At 43.1% G+C, this 14,345-nt stretch overlaps 1 protein-coding gene across 2 annotated transcripts in view; it reads left to right on the top strand.

The window, feature by feature from the left end:
* The window catches only part of srbd1 (S1 RNA binding domain 1), a 121,224-nt gene that overhangs the window by 8,210 nt on the left and 98,669 nt on the right, over nt 1-14,345 (top strand). For both annotated transcript variants that reach the window (XM_089012615.1, XM_089012614.1), the window contains exons 7-8: nt 2,626-2,722; nt 2,804-2,975. In XM_089012615.1, coding sequence (XP_088868741.1) covers nt 2,626-2,722; nt 2,804-2,975 — 269 coding nt within the window. The remainder of the gene's footprint in view (nt 1-2,625; nt 2,723-2,803; nt 2,976-14,345) is intronic.

Below are 14,345 nucleotides of genomic sequence, written 5' to 3'. Positions count from 1 at the left end.
AGCTGCTACAATGAGTGATGTGTCGTTCGCAAACGAGCCGTTCTCCTGAAAGAAAATGGCAGCTTGCTTGTTTTGGTCCTCTAGTCTCCGCCCCCAGTTGTCGGTTAAAGCCATGTGATTGGTCAAGAACGCAGCAGTGAGAGGGGGGGGGGGGGGCACAGACAAAGAGAGAATGAAGCCATTCTCCAAACAAGAAAATGGCTGCCGACATTTTTAGTCCTCTATTCCGTGCCCCCAGTCTTTGGTTAAAGCCACGTGATTGGTCAAGAACGTAGCAGTGAGGGGGTTTAAATATTAAAGAGACAGGCAGACGACAGAGAGAGTGACAAAATGGATAGAAAACAGTGAAATTTGGACTCGTTTCAACTTTGATGTTCAAAGCCAGAGTGTAGACTGCAAGGTTAAAATTCCCATCAGTCAGGCTCCACAAATAACCCGCACAAGCCATCTGTACACTTGATGAAAACGGCTATCAACCCAGCTAAACAGAACACAATTGATGAGGAACAAGGTAAAATGATCGCAGAGAAAGCACCTACAAGGGGTCATTCCTCAAGAAGGTGAAAGAAGAAGGCTACGTTCCTCATCAAGTGTTTAATGCTGAGGAAACAGACACTCCATTCCATCAAGCCATCAACGACCATCACAAAGGTCAATAAAGCGACTTTATTATATAGTACAGTTTATTTCTTTAATTATAATACCATAGCACATTTATTATACATAAAATAAGGTATATTTTGCGTAGTTTTAAGGCTTAGAAAATTAAAAACTAGAAAATTGTTTTATGGGGACCTGGGAACGGATTATTCTCATTTAAATGGTTTCCTATGGGAAATTAATTTTTGGGATTCACACTTTTCGCCTGACACACTCAGTATGGGAACCAATTAAGTTCGTAAGGCAAGGTATCACTGTATAAGTACTGCATTTTGCGGTGTATAAGGCGCACCCAAAAGCCTTGATTTTCTTCCAAAGATGACCCTGCGCCTTATACGCAGGTGCGCCTTATATCTGATGTCGTATTGAGCCACATGTCTCGCGACGACTGTCACCAACCACCCCCCCTTAGAAGAAGTAGTGCGCCTCTAATGTAGCGCCTTATAATGTGATGTGACTTATATTTATTTAGTACCTCAGCTCATGAACATAATTGGTTCCCAGAAAGTGTGTGTGAGGCGAATGTTCGTCTTCCGAAGATTTATTTCCCATAAGAAACCATTAAAAGTGAAAATAATCCGTTCCCAGATACCATAAAACATAATTTTCTACTAAATAAGCCTTAAAACAACACACAATATACCGTATTTTATGTATAATAAATGTGCTATTGTATTGTAATGAAAGAAATAAACTGTACTATATATAATCAAGTTGTTTATTGACCTTTGTGATGGTCGTTGATGTAGTTGCCTCTTATAATAATAATAATAAATTTTATTTCAAGAGCCTTTCAAATCTCTCAAGTACACTTTACAGTCTCAGACAAGCATAGATACAATAATAAATAAAATACCATTAGAAATAGAATACAATAAATAAAATGCACTTAGAAATAGAAACAAGAGATAGTGCTACACAGAAAATGCAATTTTAAATAAGTGGTTTTTGAAATGGAATTTGAAGGTGGTACAGTAAAGTCTCGTTATATCGACATCGTATATATCGATAGTCCCGGTTATATCGATACTATTTCTATGCACGCACTGAGAAAATTACATGCAAACAGGGTCGGATATATCGATAGTCCCGGTTATATCGATACTTTTTCGGACTCCCTTGAATATCGATATAACGAGACTTTACTGTATATAAATCAATGTGTATGTATTGATATCCGAGTGAAGTGCAATGCTTTCTGGGCAATAATACCCTCACTCACACTGTTGCACACTGCTAGCTGCTTTGTGTTAATCCAAATCAACAAAAGTTTTTTCTTGCGGCGGTTGCCGATAAAGCGCTGGTCAGACCTCTGGCAATGTTTTTTCCCTTACACGATGAGGCAGCCTTTGCTTTTTGTACTTGTTAGCGCTTTGTTCCAGCTTCAGCTGTTTTTAAAGTGCTGTATGAATCAATGTGTATGTATTGTATTTTGTACAACAGGCTCCAGGTCAGATAACTCCAGACCCACAAAAATTAGGAATTACAGTGATACTTAAGCTTACAAACATAATTGGTTCCCAGAAAGTGTGTGCAAGGCGAAAAGTTCGTCTGCCAAACATTTATTTCCCATAAGAAACCATTTAAATGAGATTAATCCATTCCCAGGTCCCCATAAAACGAAATAAATACTAAATAAGCTACTACTAAATAAGCCTTAAAACAACACAAAATATACCATCGATGAAAAGGTTTCTTCAGCCGTCATCTGTACTTCTTTTAAGTACAGATGACGTCTGAAGAAACCTTTTCATCGATGGACCACTCCTGTACGACTGAGAGCTTACACAGACGCAAAATATACCTTATATTGTGTATAATAAATGTGTTATTGTATTGTAATTAACTCACCACCTTGGATATTAGGAACGACATCTGATTGATGGTCATAACGTGACCCTGACATTTTTTTTCCAATGACCCGTTCTCAAAAATGTCACATTGGCTCATGTGTTTTTACGCCAGGTCTCTCATCTGTTGAAGAGGTGTCAACGGGGGTGCTCCATATTCTGGCCTACACCATCGCCAAAGACCCCGAAACCCTCACCTATGTCAAAACATTGTGAGAGTGCGCACACCCACACACGCACGCACACACATACGCCATCACCTTTCCTTTTTTAATATTGTACGGCACCCGCAGGTGCGAGAATGACGACGTGAGCCTCCAGTCGTCGGTGACCAAGACGGCCCTCAAGGAGAAAGAAGAAAAATCGGAGTCAGCCGACAAGAGGAAAAACAAAAAGCAGGATATTGACAAGTTTCACCTCTACTTTGATTTCACCAGCACTGTCCGGCGCATCCAGCCTCATCAGGTATGTCCATATCCTCTTGTTCCGCCCCCTTGTTCCTGGTGTCACGTCATGACGTCTTGCTTTCCTTGAGAATCAAAACCATGGCTTCAGATTCGGAGAAGATGCTTTCTTGTTACTCATCCAGTTATGAATATGATTCAAATAGATCTGAAGAGGAAAGCATACATGTTTTCAATCGATTAAAGAATTTATTCCGTGTCATTTTGAGGTATCTGGGGGGCAAATGTAGCACCCAAAAAAGGCAGACGATGGCGACAAAGCTCCGTGGAAATGGGCTGATTTTTTTCCCATGGAATTTTTGTCAGCGAATATCAAATACAGTCAAGTCTCGTTATATCGATATTCAAGGGAGTCCGAAAAAATATCGATATAACCGGGACTATCGATATATCCGACCCTGTTTGCATGTAATTTTCTCCGTGCGTGCATAGAAATAGTATCGATATAACCGGGACTATCGATATATCCGATATCGATATAACGAGACTTTACTGTAGTTGCTCGGTGCAACACAAAACGATTCACCATCGCGTTATTTATGTGTTTTCCTTCTAATTTCTCCATCAACACGGATCAACAAGTTTTCAGACAAAACAAAAAATGCATTGACGTGATGAAAGGACTGCTACAGTGTGTCCTTTCTTGGTCAGGGGCGTTCCTTCCGTGACGTGAGGACTCGTCACCAACTCAAAAACAAGACTTCCGGAATATTCGGCGCGAGTCTTAAAACGTAAAATATATATGCGGTGGAATCGTTTGTAAAATACGCTCAGTAGAAGTGATTTGAAGTGATTTTACAAATTATGGACACAACTTGTCCGGAGGCGTCGGTTTTCCTTTAAATGAATGAAAACAGTTTTCCAACTATAATATACAAATACCTTATTTTCCAGTGTATAAGGGACACCTCCAATGAATGGCATATTTTCTAACTTTTTTCCATATATTTGGCACAGCAGACTATAAGGTGCACCTTCAATGAATGAAAAACATTTTTCAAATATAATATATACACACTGTATTTTCCGGCGTATAAGGCGCACCGGAGTATAAGAGGGGGAGGTAATAGAGCCAGTGGCTACTGACAAGGCTCTCAGGATCGTCTTGAAGAAAATGAAGACTTTTAGGCGCGCCTTATACGCCGGAAAATACGGTAGCTCTGACTTTTAAAACGACAAATATGGATGCTAACACTTTAGCGTGTCAATTGTGTTTTGCATTGTTTGTTAGCTTAAACCAGGGGTGTCAAAGTCATTTTTTGCCGCGGGCCACATTGTAGTTATGGTTTCCTCTCGAGGGCCGTTATGAATTTGGGGAAGCCATTAGAATGTTTAAATCCCTTCAAATATTACATATAGAGCACACAGCAAATTAATGAATAACTCGTTTTCAAATCTGAAGTCAAGAATAATGACTTTTATTGTGGTTGACATCCAAAAATATGAAATTTTGGCTCAGATTTTAGCAATCATCATGGAATTTAACAAGTTTGATTTGCTTTCGCGGGCCGAAAAAAATGATGCGGCGGGCCGGATTTGGCCCGCGGGCCTTGACTTTGACACCTGTGGCTTAAACCTTAGCACCACAGCATATTATAAACCTAAACATCATCTCAAAGATTACTGTTGGTTTTCTTTTTTAATTATTTTTTATTTTGGGGGGCGTGGGGGCGGTGTCGCCTCTTCACCACACAATGCCACAAACCGCATCAAACAACGAAATGTGTCAAAAAGCAACTCGTGTCGATTGAAACGCAGCCCCGTTCATTTCAATAAAAGCTCAGATGGATGCGGCGAAAGCATTTGGACCCCTTCACAGCCCCCCCCCACACAGACACCCGCAGCAACACATGCCATCTGTTGGTGCCCTGTGCGTGCCACTGCCGAACACCGAACCACGTCAGTCGCGGTTAGCCTCCTTATCCCCCCCTCAGTGACTGGTGGGTTACTCAGAGTTGGTCCCGGGCTTCATATGTCAAAGCGGCTCCCGTCAATCGCTGCCGCCTCTGTGCTGCACCGCCACTCTCTGGCGAGCGGGTTCTGCCCTACGGTCTTCAAATAACGCACACGCACATCCGGCAAGCCCCCACCGCATCCCCCCCTTCTCTCCTCTTAACATATGTGACATGTCCCCCCGTCAACATGCCATTGGATGAGAGCGACTGACTGACAGGCGTTCTCCAGCCCTGACAGCTCTCGTTCGCCCCAAGCGCCAGAAAAAGGGAAGGAAGAGAGCACAGATGGAGGGGTGTTCGTCACTTAACCCCCCCTACCCCCACCCCCCAAACCCTTCACCATCAGCGCACTTAATTCGATGACTCGCTTTTGTCACAGAGTGTTAATCCACAGTGACCCTGCTTGCTGTCGGGACTGCGGCGAAAAGGAACCTTTTCTTGTCAAGTTGGCATCAGGGGGGGCAGCAGGTGGCTGACGTACATGCGACATGCTGCTTCATCGCACGTCAGTGCAAGTCCATCGCCTGCGCCTTGGAGGGAATGATTTTAGATAGATGGCAATTGGTAAATTGTTGCGCTTGCTATTGAAAGGTGTCATGATCTGGTTGGGCGACCAACGGGGGGCGCTGTCGGCCCTGCCTGCAGCCTCGCAGGTGCTGGTCGTTTTAATCAGTGACACTTAAAAGGACTCCCGGCATGACCATCCAGTGTCGGTTCATTGTTTGCTGCTTGTTTGCTGCATGCATAGTGTATGTGTTTGTTTAACCTTGGCGGACTTTTACTTTTGGTCTTCTTTTGCTACTTTGTATTTTTTTCCATTCAGATGATTTTGCTATTTTACATTTTGTTCCTGCTGACTTTATTTTAATACAATTTGTCAAACAACCTCCTGCTCCCTCCTGCTCCCTCCTGCCTGCTTTTTGGGATCCGCACCCAAAAAGAGGCAACAAAAAGGCCACCGAGCTGTGAGGAATGAATCAGCCCGTTTCCACAGGCTGATATATTCCTTCAATGGAGCTCGGACTCCCTCTGCTGGCGGCTTTTGGATGTAACACACGGTTTTCAAAAAAAAAAAAACAGTACAGCAAAATACATTGACGTGATGGAAAGACGCTACAATGCGTCTTTTTTACGGTCAGGAGGCGGTCCTTTTCTGACGTCACGTGAGGACTCGTCACCAACTCAAAAACAAGACTTCCTGAATGTTCAGAGCGAGTCTTAAAATGTAAAATATAGCTATATGCGGTGCAATCTTATTAAAATACGCCCAGTAGAAGTCATTTGAAGCCATTTTACAAATTATGGACACAACTTGTCCGGAGACGTCGGTTGTCCTTTAAAACTCCACACAACTAACTTATTCTATGTATAATAAATGTGCTATTGTATTGTAATGAAAGAAATACACTGCATTGTATGATAAAGTCACTTTATTTACATTTGTGATGGTCATTGATGGCTTGATGGAATGGCGTTGGAGGTCGAAGGTCAAAGGGAATTGCTGTTTGGAAAGAGGGGTACATTACATGAGGACTGTAATTAAAGAAATGAACTGTGCTGTAAAATAAAGTTTTATTTACCTTTTTGATGGTCGTTGATGGCTTATGGAAGGAGAGTCACCTTCCATAAGGACTGTTGGTAACTTAACCTCTGGTGGGGCTTCTCTTCTTTTTTCTTGGGAGACTCCTCATCATTTTTGATGATTAAAAACCTCTTAATTGACACCTGTTGCTTTCTGACCTGTAAGGTCTTACGAAGCTAAGGCATCACATTATCGTTCATCATGTTGATGATTGTCATAGCCACAGTCTTTTCTGGATAGAACTGTTCGGTAAAAGCCTGCACATCATTCCACTTTGCCAACATTGCCTTGATGAGCTCACTTGATGCTGCAGCCATCTCCTCCTCGACCTCAGATGTTCTCGAACCATCCGTTGCTGGCTTTAAAATCCTCAATAAGTGCTGAACTTCCAGGTTGGCGCATGGCGATATCGGCGTGAATTAGCCGTGCTTTCTCGCATAAAATAGCTTTACTCACGCTGTCGCCGGATAGCTGCTTTTCGTTAATCCAAATTAACAGACGTTTTTCAACTTCTTCGATTGCCCTACACCGTCACTTTGAGAGCACGGAAACACCTTTTGCAACAGACGCACCTTTGATCGCTTCCTTCCCTGTTCCGGAGAATGGTAGCAATGGTTGACTTAGCATAACCGTGCTCGGCCACTAAATCACACAAACGCACACCTTGTTCGTGTTTTTCAATTATCTCCTTCTTCTCAGCGACGGTGATTTTATTTTGTGTCTTCTTGGGTTGAACACGAGCCTGTGGTGGGTTTTTTTGGTCCCATCATAGTAAAATTATCAGCAAAAAGCTCCAAGTAGGCGATCGACGTGTGCATTCAATGAGAGGGGGTGTGCAAAGTAGCGCCGGCTGGAGCGCTGTTCGGTCGTGTGCTTCCGCCGAAGTCACTCCGCCAGATCCGTAGGTCATGTGCTTTGGTGTTCTTCCGCCGAAGATTACTCCACCAGCCGTGGTGGGTGTGTATTATGAAAATAGTGCGTATTTTGTTTTTCTACTTTCATTCCTTGCATGACGTGTAATGTAAATTTCTCCACTGTGAGACTAATAAAGGCAAATCCAATCCAATCCAATTCAATTATAAGGTTCCCCCAATCCATTAACTCTTTGAACTCTTTCAACAGTGGCCAAAATGGAACTGTATAGTGCCACTTAGCATTTTTTTTTTTTACGACGATACTAGTGCAGCGTGTTCTACCGGAAACAGATTCCTTGTGTGTTCTACATACTTGGCAATAAAGATGATTCTGATTCTGATTCTGATTTATATAACACACACCACAGGGTTTGTAGAGAGGATCAAAGACCTCATATTGGAACCTGAGGAAACTTTGGCATCTTACGATGCGACTTCTCTCTTTACATCTGTCCCCACCACAGCAGCAGTCTCAGTGGTGAGGACGAGACTGCTGGCGGAAGTTTCTCTGCATGAAAGAACCAAACTTAAACCGGATCACATCTGCCAATTATTGAAAATCTGCCTTAATACTACATATTTTCAATTTCGGGAGAAATTTTATAAACAAATTCGTGGTTGTGCTATGGGCTCACCAGTTTCACCCATAGTGGCTAATCTGTACATGGAAGAGATGGAGAAACAGGCCCTCACATCTTTCCCGGGGACAAAACCTAGACTCTGGTTTAGATGTGTGGACGATACTTTTGTCATAATTAAAAAAGAAGAAATTCAATCCTTCACAGATCACCTCAACTCTGTAGACATCAACATTAAATTTACTCGTGAGGACATTAAAGAGAACCAACTAGCCTTCTTGGATTGTAAAGTAATTATAAAAGAGGACAGAGCGCTAAAAACAGAAGTCTTTAGGAAGGCTACGCACACTGACCAATACTTACTTTTTGACTCTAACCACCCTTTACAACACAAACTAGGAGTTATCAGAACCCCCCAGCATTGGGCTAAACTAATACCAACTAGCATTGAAGGTAGAGAAAAGGAGTCAAAACATATCAGGAGAGCACTCACTAACTGTGGGTACCCTCAGTGGTCGTTCAACAAATGTCAGAAAGAAAGAATAGGGAATGAAACCAAAAATTCTCAAGATACAAAAAGGAGAGGAGTAGCAGTACCTTACATTGCAGGAGTTTCTGAAAAATTACAAAGAGTCCTTTGGCAACACAAAATTCCTACTTATTTCAAACCGATAAACACGTTAAGGCAAAAATTAGTGCATCCAAAAGATAGGCTACCAAATAAAAAACAAAGTAATGTAGTTTATACAATACATTGTAAGAATGAAAATTCTAAAGAGCAGTACATTGGGGAGACTCAACAAATTCTCAAAAAAGACTATCAACATCGCAGGGATAATACTAGTGGGCCTCAATCGGCAGCACATTTGCACCTAAAAGCTCGCAACCACTCATTTGACGACAATGAGGTTAAAATCTTAGCGAAACAACATAGATGCTTTGAAAGGGGGGTAAAAGAAGCGATTCTCATCAACCAACTAAATCCTTCATTAAACCGGTGTGGTGGGGTGAGGTTCAATTTGAATTGTTCATACAATAGCCTGCTTAAGCAAAACACGTTAGGCAACATTCGTAATGCTGATGAGGTGATACCGGTGGGAGTGAGGCAAATAGGCCAGTCGTTAGTCAGGAATATAGCAACAATCAGTGGGGCCACAGGGAGTGGTCCTCTGCTCCCCCCAACATGAGAGTAGGGACCGATCATAGCTGCGTCCGGCGCCGCGATGTCCGGACATTAGGGATATATAAATAGGGCCGATACGACCAGTCAGACTTTAGTTTGCTGACGAAGCCTCTTGGATAGGAGGCGAAACGTCCGACACCTTCAAAAAGTACAGATGACGGCTGAAGAAACCTTCTCATCGATTATAATGTTTAATTTTCATAAATTTGACGTTCGTAAGTTGAGGTCTCACTGAAGTTTTGGGACACTTCAACTCATTTTTATTGGTGTTTTGCATTTGACTAAAAATATCAGCCTGCGTTTTTTGGGTATTTTAGATCCTATAAAACATTTTTCTGATGTCAGTTAGGAAACAAGAAAATTGTGTCGGTTGTCCTTTAAAACTCCACAAAATCAACCTTATTTTATGTATAATAAATGTACTATTGGATTGTAATGAAAGAAATAAACTGTACTGTATAATAGTCGTTTTATTGACCTTTGTGATGATCGTTGATCTCGTTGCCTGTTGATGATATCCGAGTGAAGTTGCTGTGCTTTCTCAGCGATAATACCCTCACGCCCACTGTCCCCTGCTAGCTGCTTTTCGTTCATCCAAATCAACAGACGTTTTTCAACCTCTTCTATTGCCTGGGACCGTTGCTTAGGCAACACAGAAACACCCTTAGCCACACGTAGCAATGGTCGACTTAGCGTACTGGTACTGGGACAGCTAAGTCACACAAACGCACACTTTGTTGATGTTTTTTGATGATCTCCTTCTGCTCAACCATAATTGTCTTTTGTGTCCTCTTTGGCTTAACACTAGCCTGTGGTGGGGTCTTTTTCGGTCCCATAATTGCAAAAGTACTATGCTCGATGGCAAACCCCGTCTCCACTCAAAGACAGGGGGTGACGGAAACTAGTCCACCATCCACTGTGGCGTTGTGTGGTTTGGTTCGTCCGCCGAAAACTAGTTTGTATGCCATGATTAGGGGTTTCCGGGTAGTTCAGGTGTGTGTGTGGCTGCCAAGTATTCACCAGTCCAAGTCCAAGCTCCCTGTGTGGAGTTTGCATGTTCTCCACTGGCCCACGTGGGTTTTCTCTGGGTATTCCTCCCACACCCCAAAACATGCATGAGAGGCTGATTGAACACTCTAAAATTCTCCCTCGGTGTGAGAGTGACAGTTTAGTCTGTCTCGATGTGCCCTGCGATTGGCTGGCGACCAGTTCAGGGTGTCCCCCACCTCGTGCCTGAAGACGGCTGGGATAGGCTCCAGGACCTCCCCTACTGAGGATAAAGCGGTCTACAAATGGATGCATGTTTGCTCTTGGAAAAATAATGCCAACATGGCTGACTCCCACGTGAAGACTGATTGATACGTTTGCTAATTGAATCAATCAATATCAGTCGGCGGCGAACTCCGCCAAGCACTCAAGAGTGTCTGGAAGCATCATTCCTTTTGACCGAGTTGGGACTTCGTCCCATCCGATTGGATTTTCAGGCCTTCTTGTGAAGCTTTTCGCCCGTGGCCGTTAAGCAGCCGGCGTACGCCAGGACGTATTTGCCGGCTGCCGTGCCGCTCGCTAAGTGCGGCAAGTCGGGGGCTGGCCCGCAGAGGGGTCGCCCTAAATGGAGCTGCTTCGTCAATTTAAACAACCCGCTTTTGATGGACAGGTGGAGCAAGTTTCATTTTTTTTCCGTCACGTATTAGAGGCACTTATCCAATTCCGACAACAATTGGTCCTTAGATTAAAGAATCTAATCATAAAGGACAACCGACATCACTTTTTTTGTTTCCTAACTGGCATCAGAAAAACGTTTTATAGCATCTAAAATGCCCAAAACACGCGGTATGATATTTTTAGTAAAAATTAGTTAGTGTCCCAAAACTACTTCAAAATGACCTCGAAGATGGCGAGTTTGAGAAGGTCCCGCCCCCTTGTTTGTGACGTCACGCCAGGACGTCTTGCCTTGCTCTAGAATCAAAACAATGGCTTCAGATTCGGAGAAGATGCTTTCTTGTTACTCATCCGGTTATGAATATGATTCAAATAGTTCTGAAGAGGAAAGCATACATGTTTGCAATCGATTAAAAAATTTATTCCAGTCATTTTGATGCATCTGGAGAGAAATGAACTGACAAACTCTTTAGTACACACAGTACCCAAAAAAAGGCAGAAGATGGCAACAAAGCTCTGTGGAAATTGTCTCCTGGGAGGTTTTGTCCCCGAATGTCAAATACACTGTCGAAGTCTTGATGCAACACACAACGATTCACCATCGTGTTATTTATGTGTTTTCCTTCTAATTTCGCCATCAACACAGATCAACACGAATTTTTCAGAGCAAACAAAGTCCCGCAAAATGCATTGAGGTGATGCAAGGAATGTCCTTTCTCAGTCAGGGGCGTTCCTTCAGTGACATAGGGTGAGGACTCGTCACCAACTCAAAAACAAGACTTCCAGAATATTCAGCGCAAGTCTTAAAACGTAAAATATAGCTATATGCGGTGGAATCTTTGTAAAATACGCTCAGTAGAAGTCATTTGAAGCGATTTTACAAATTATGGACACAACTTGTCTGGAGACGTCGGTCGTCCTTTAAATCACGGCTCTGAACACAAATACAGTGATACCTTGGCTTACGAACTTAATTGGTTCCCAGAAAGTGTAAGAAACCATAAAAAAAATCAGTTCCTAGGTCCCCATAACACAATTTTCTACTAAATAAGCCTTAAAGGACAACAGACACCTCCGGTCAAGTTGTGTCCATAATTTATAAAATCACTTCAAATGATTTCTACTGAGCGTATTTTACAAAGATTCCATGGCATATAGCTATATTATACGTTTTAAGACTCACACTAAATATTCAGGAAGTTTTGTTTTCGAGTTGATGACGATGCCTGACTTGACGTCACGTCTGGAAGGCCCCTGACCAAGAAAGCGACACACAATGCATTTTGGGTAATTCGTTCGGTCTGAAAACTTTGTGTTGATCCGTGTTGATGGCGAAATTAGAAGGAAAACACATAACGCTATGGTGAATCGTGTGTTGCACCAAGACTACTATTTGATACTAGTTGATACAAATTCCCAGCAGACAAATCAGCCCATTTCCAACGGAGCTTTTAGCGCCATGTGCAAGTACTGACGGCTCGAATTGATACGGGAGGACTTCTTCAATCGATTGCAAACATTTATGCTTTCCTCTTCAGAACTATTTGAATCATATTCATAACTGGATGAGTAACAAGAAATCATCTTCTCCGAATCTAAAGCCATTGTTTTGATTCTAAAGCAAGGCAAGATGTCCTGGCATGACGTCACGAACAAGGGGGCTGGACCTTCTGAAACGCTACATCCCGAGGTTGTTTTGAAGTAGTTTTGGGACACTAACTCATTTTTATTGGTGTTTTGCATCTGACTAAAAATATCAGCCTGCGTGTTTTGGGTATTTTAGATGCTATAAAACGTTTTTCTGATGTCAGTTAGGAAACAAAAAAATGGTGTCAGCTGTCCTTTAAAACGACACAAACTATACCTTATTTTATGTATAAAAAGTATGCTATTGGATTGATACCAGTTTGAAGAACACATCCTTTGACTTTATTGACCTTAAATCCAGTGGTGCGCCTTGCATTTCGAAGCCAGGCCTTCAGTAGTGCTACGCCTGAATCAATCCAACCCTTGAGGACTATTTTAAGACGATACAGGGTACAAACTTTACTGAGAAGGCCTTGGTGTGGCCAACTGGAAGTCTGATGGGTGAAAGCAACCGTTTCATCGACACTTATTTAATGCTTACAAGGCCTGCAGAAATGATGGTGAAGGCGTCCAGGTCAATTTCTGACCCAGGTAACAAATCATGCCTGAAATGTGATTGGTTGAGAATGTTTAAATACGCAAACGCACATCTGTAAGCATCACAACAGGGGAAAGAAAAGTAATGAAAGGAAGCGGAAAGACAATTTGGAATTAGTTCAGAAGAATTCATGGCCGAAATAGAACACAACAGTCTGTGATTCCGATATTTTTAGGCTTGCAGACCCTGATGCTCAACCTCTGCTTAAATCCCCGATAAAGTGAAGGTGTGAGTGTGTCGAAACAGCCTCGTGTCCCAGTTGTGTCATCTGAGTTGTGGACGCACGGTGTGGACGGCCGTGTGGATGACAGTATTCCTCTTAAGAAAGACGCAGAGAGACAAGGAGACAGCTCGCGAGAGGACAGCGATTGGCCGGCTGCCTTCCCCCACGGCGGAGGTTTGCGCCGCCGGACGGGTGAGGACGGCGGTCCGTCTGTCCGCTCTCATCAGGCCTTGGCCGCTATCTCGCTACCCGTCAGTACCCGACACACTCTTCTCGCTCTGTCTCCCCTTTCCCGTCGTCTCGGATCGCTCGCCGTCCCCGGCAAGTGACCCAAGCCAGGGAGAAAGTGAGGAACATGCACTGGGAAGCGTGGCATTGTTTTAAGAGGCATTCAAGTCCGCCGACGAGTAGCCGGAGGCGTACGTGAATGTACGACACGCGGTCTGTACACGTGTAGATCATCAGAGTCCTTCTGAATCTGAAGTCAACAACAATGACTGTTATTGTGGTTTACATGGGACAATTTGATATTGTAGTTTGGACTTCATTCATTCTAGCCAGAATCATGGCACCTGACATGCTTGATTTGCTTTCGCGGGCCGAATAAAATGATGTGTCGGGCCAGATTTGGCCCTTGGGCCCTGACTTTGTCACCGGTGATGTAAGGAATTAGCCATATAGCGGAATAAAAAGAAATAGCTAGATCACTCGCTAGCTAGCTAGCCGCGATTGAATTTCACAAGTTTGATTTGCTTTCAACGGGCCGAATAAAATGAGGTGGCAGGCCAGATTTAGCCCCCGGGCCGTGACTTTGACACCGGTGGTGGAAGGGATTAGCTAGGTAGCGGAATAGAAAAAAATAGCTACCTCGCTCGCTAGCTAGCTCGATAGAATTTCACAAGTTGGATTTGCTTTCGCGGGCCGAATAAAATGATGTGTCGGGCCAGATTTGGCCCTTGGGCCCTGACTTTGTCACCGGTGATGTAAGGAATTAGCCATATAGCTGAATAAAAAGAAATAGCTAGATCACTCGCTAGCTAGCTAGCCGCGATTGAATTTCACAAGTTTGATTTGCTTTCAACGGGCCGA

This window comes from Hippocampus bargibanti, linkage group LG13, assembly GCF_051943395.1.
Source record: "Hippocampus bargibanti isolate YZ-2025 linkage group LG13, ASM5194339v1, whole genome shotgun sequence".
Taxonomy (NCBI): Eukaryota; Metazoa; Chordata; class Actinopteri; order Syngnathiformes; family Syngnathidae; genus Hippocampus; species Hippocampus bargibanti.
The sequence above is the reverse complement of the archived record's forward strand: the minus strand, read 5'-3'. Positions and strand labels throughout refer to the sequence as shown.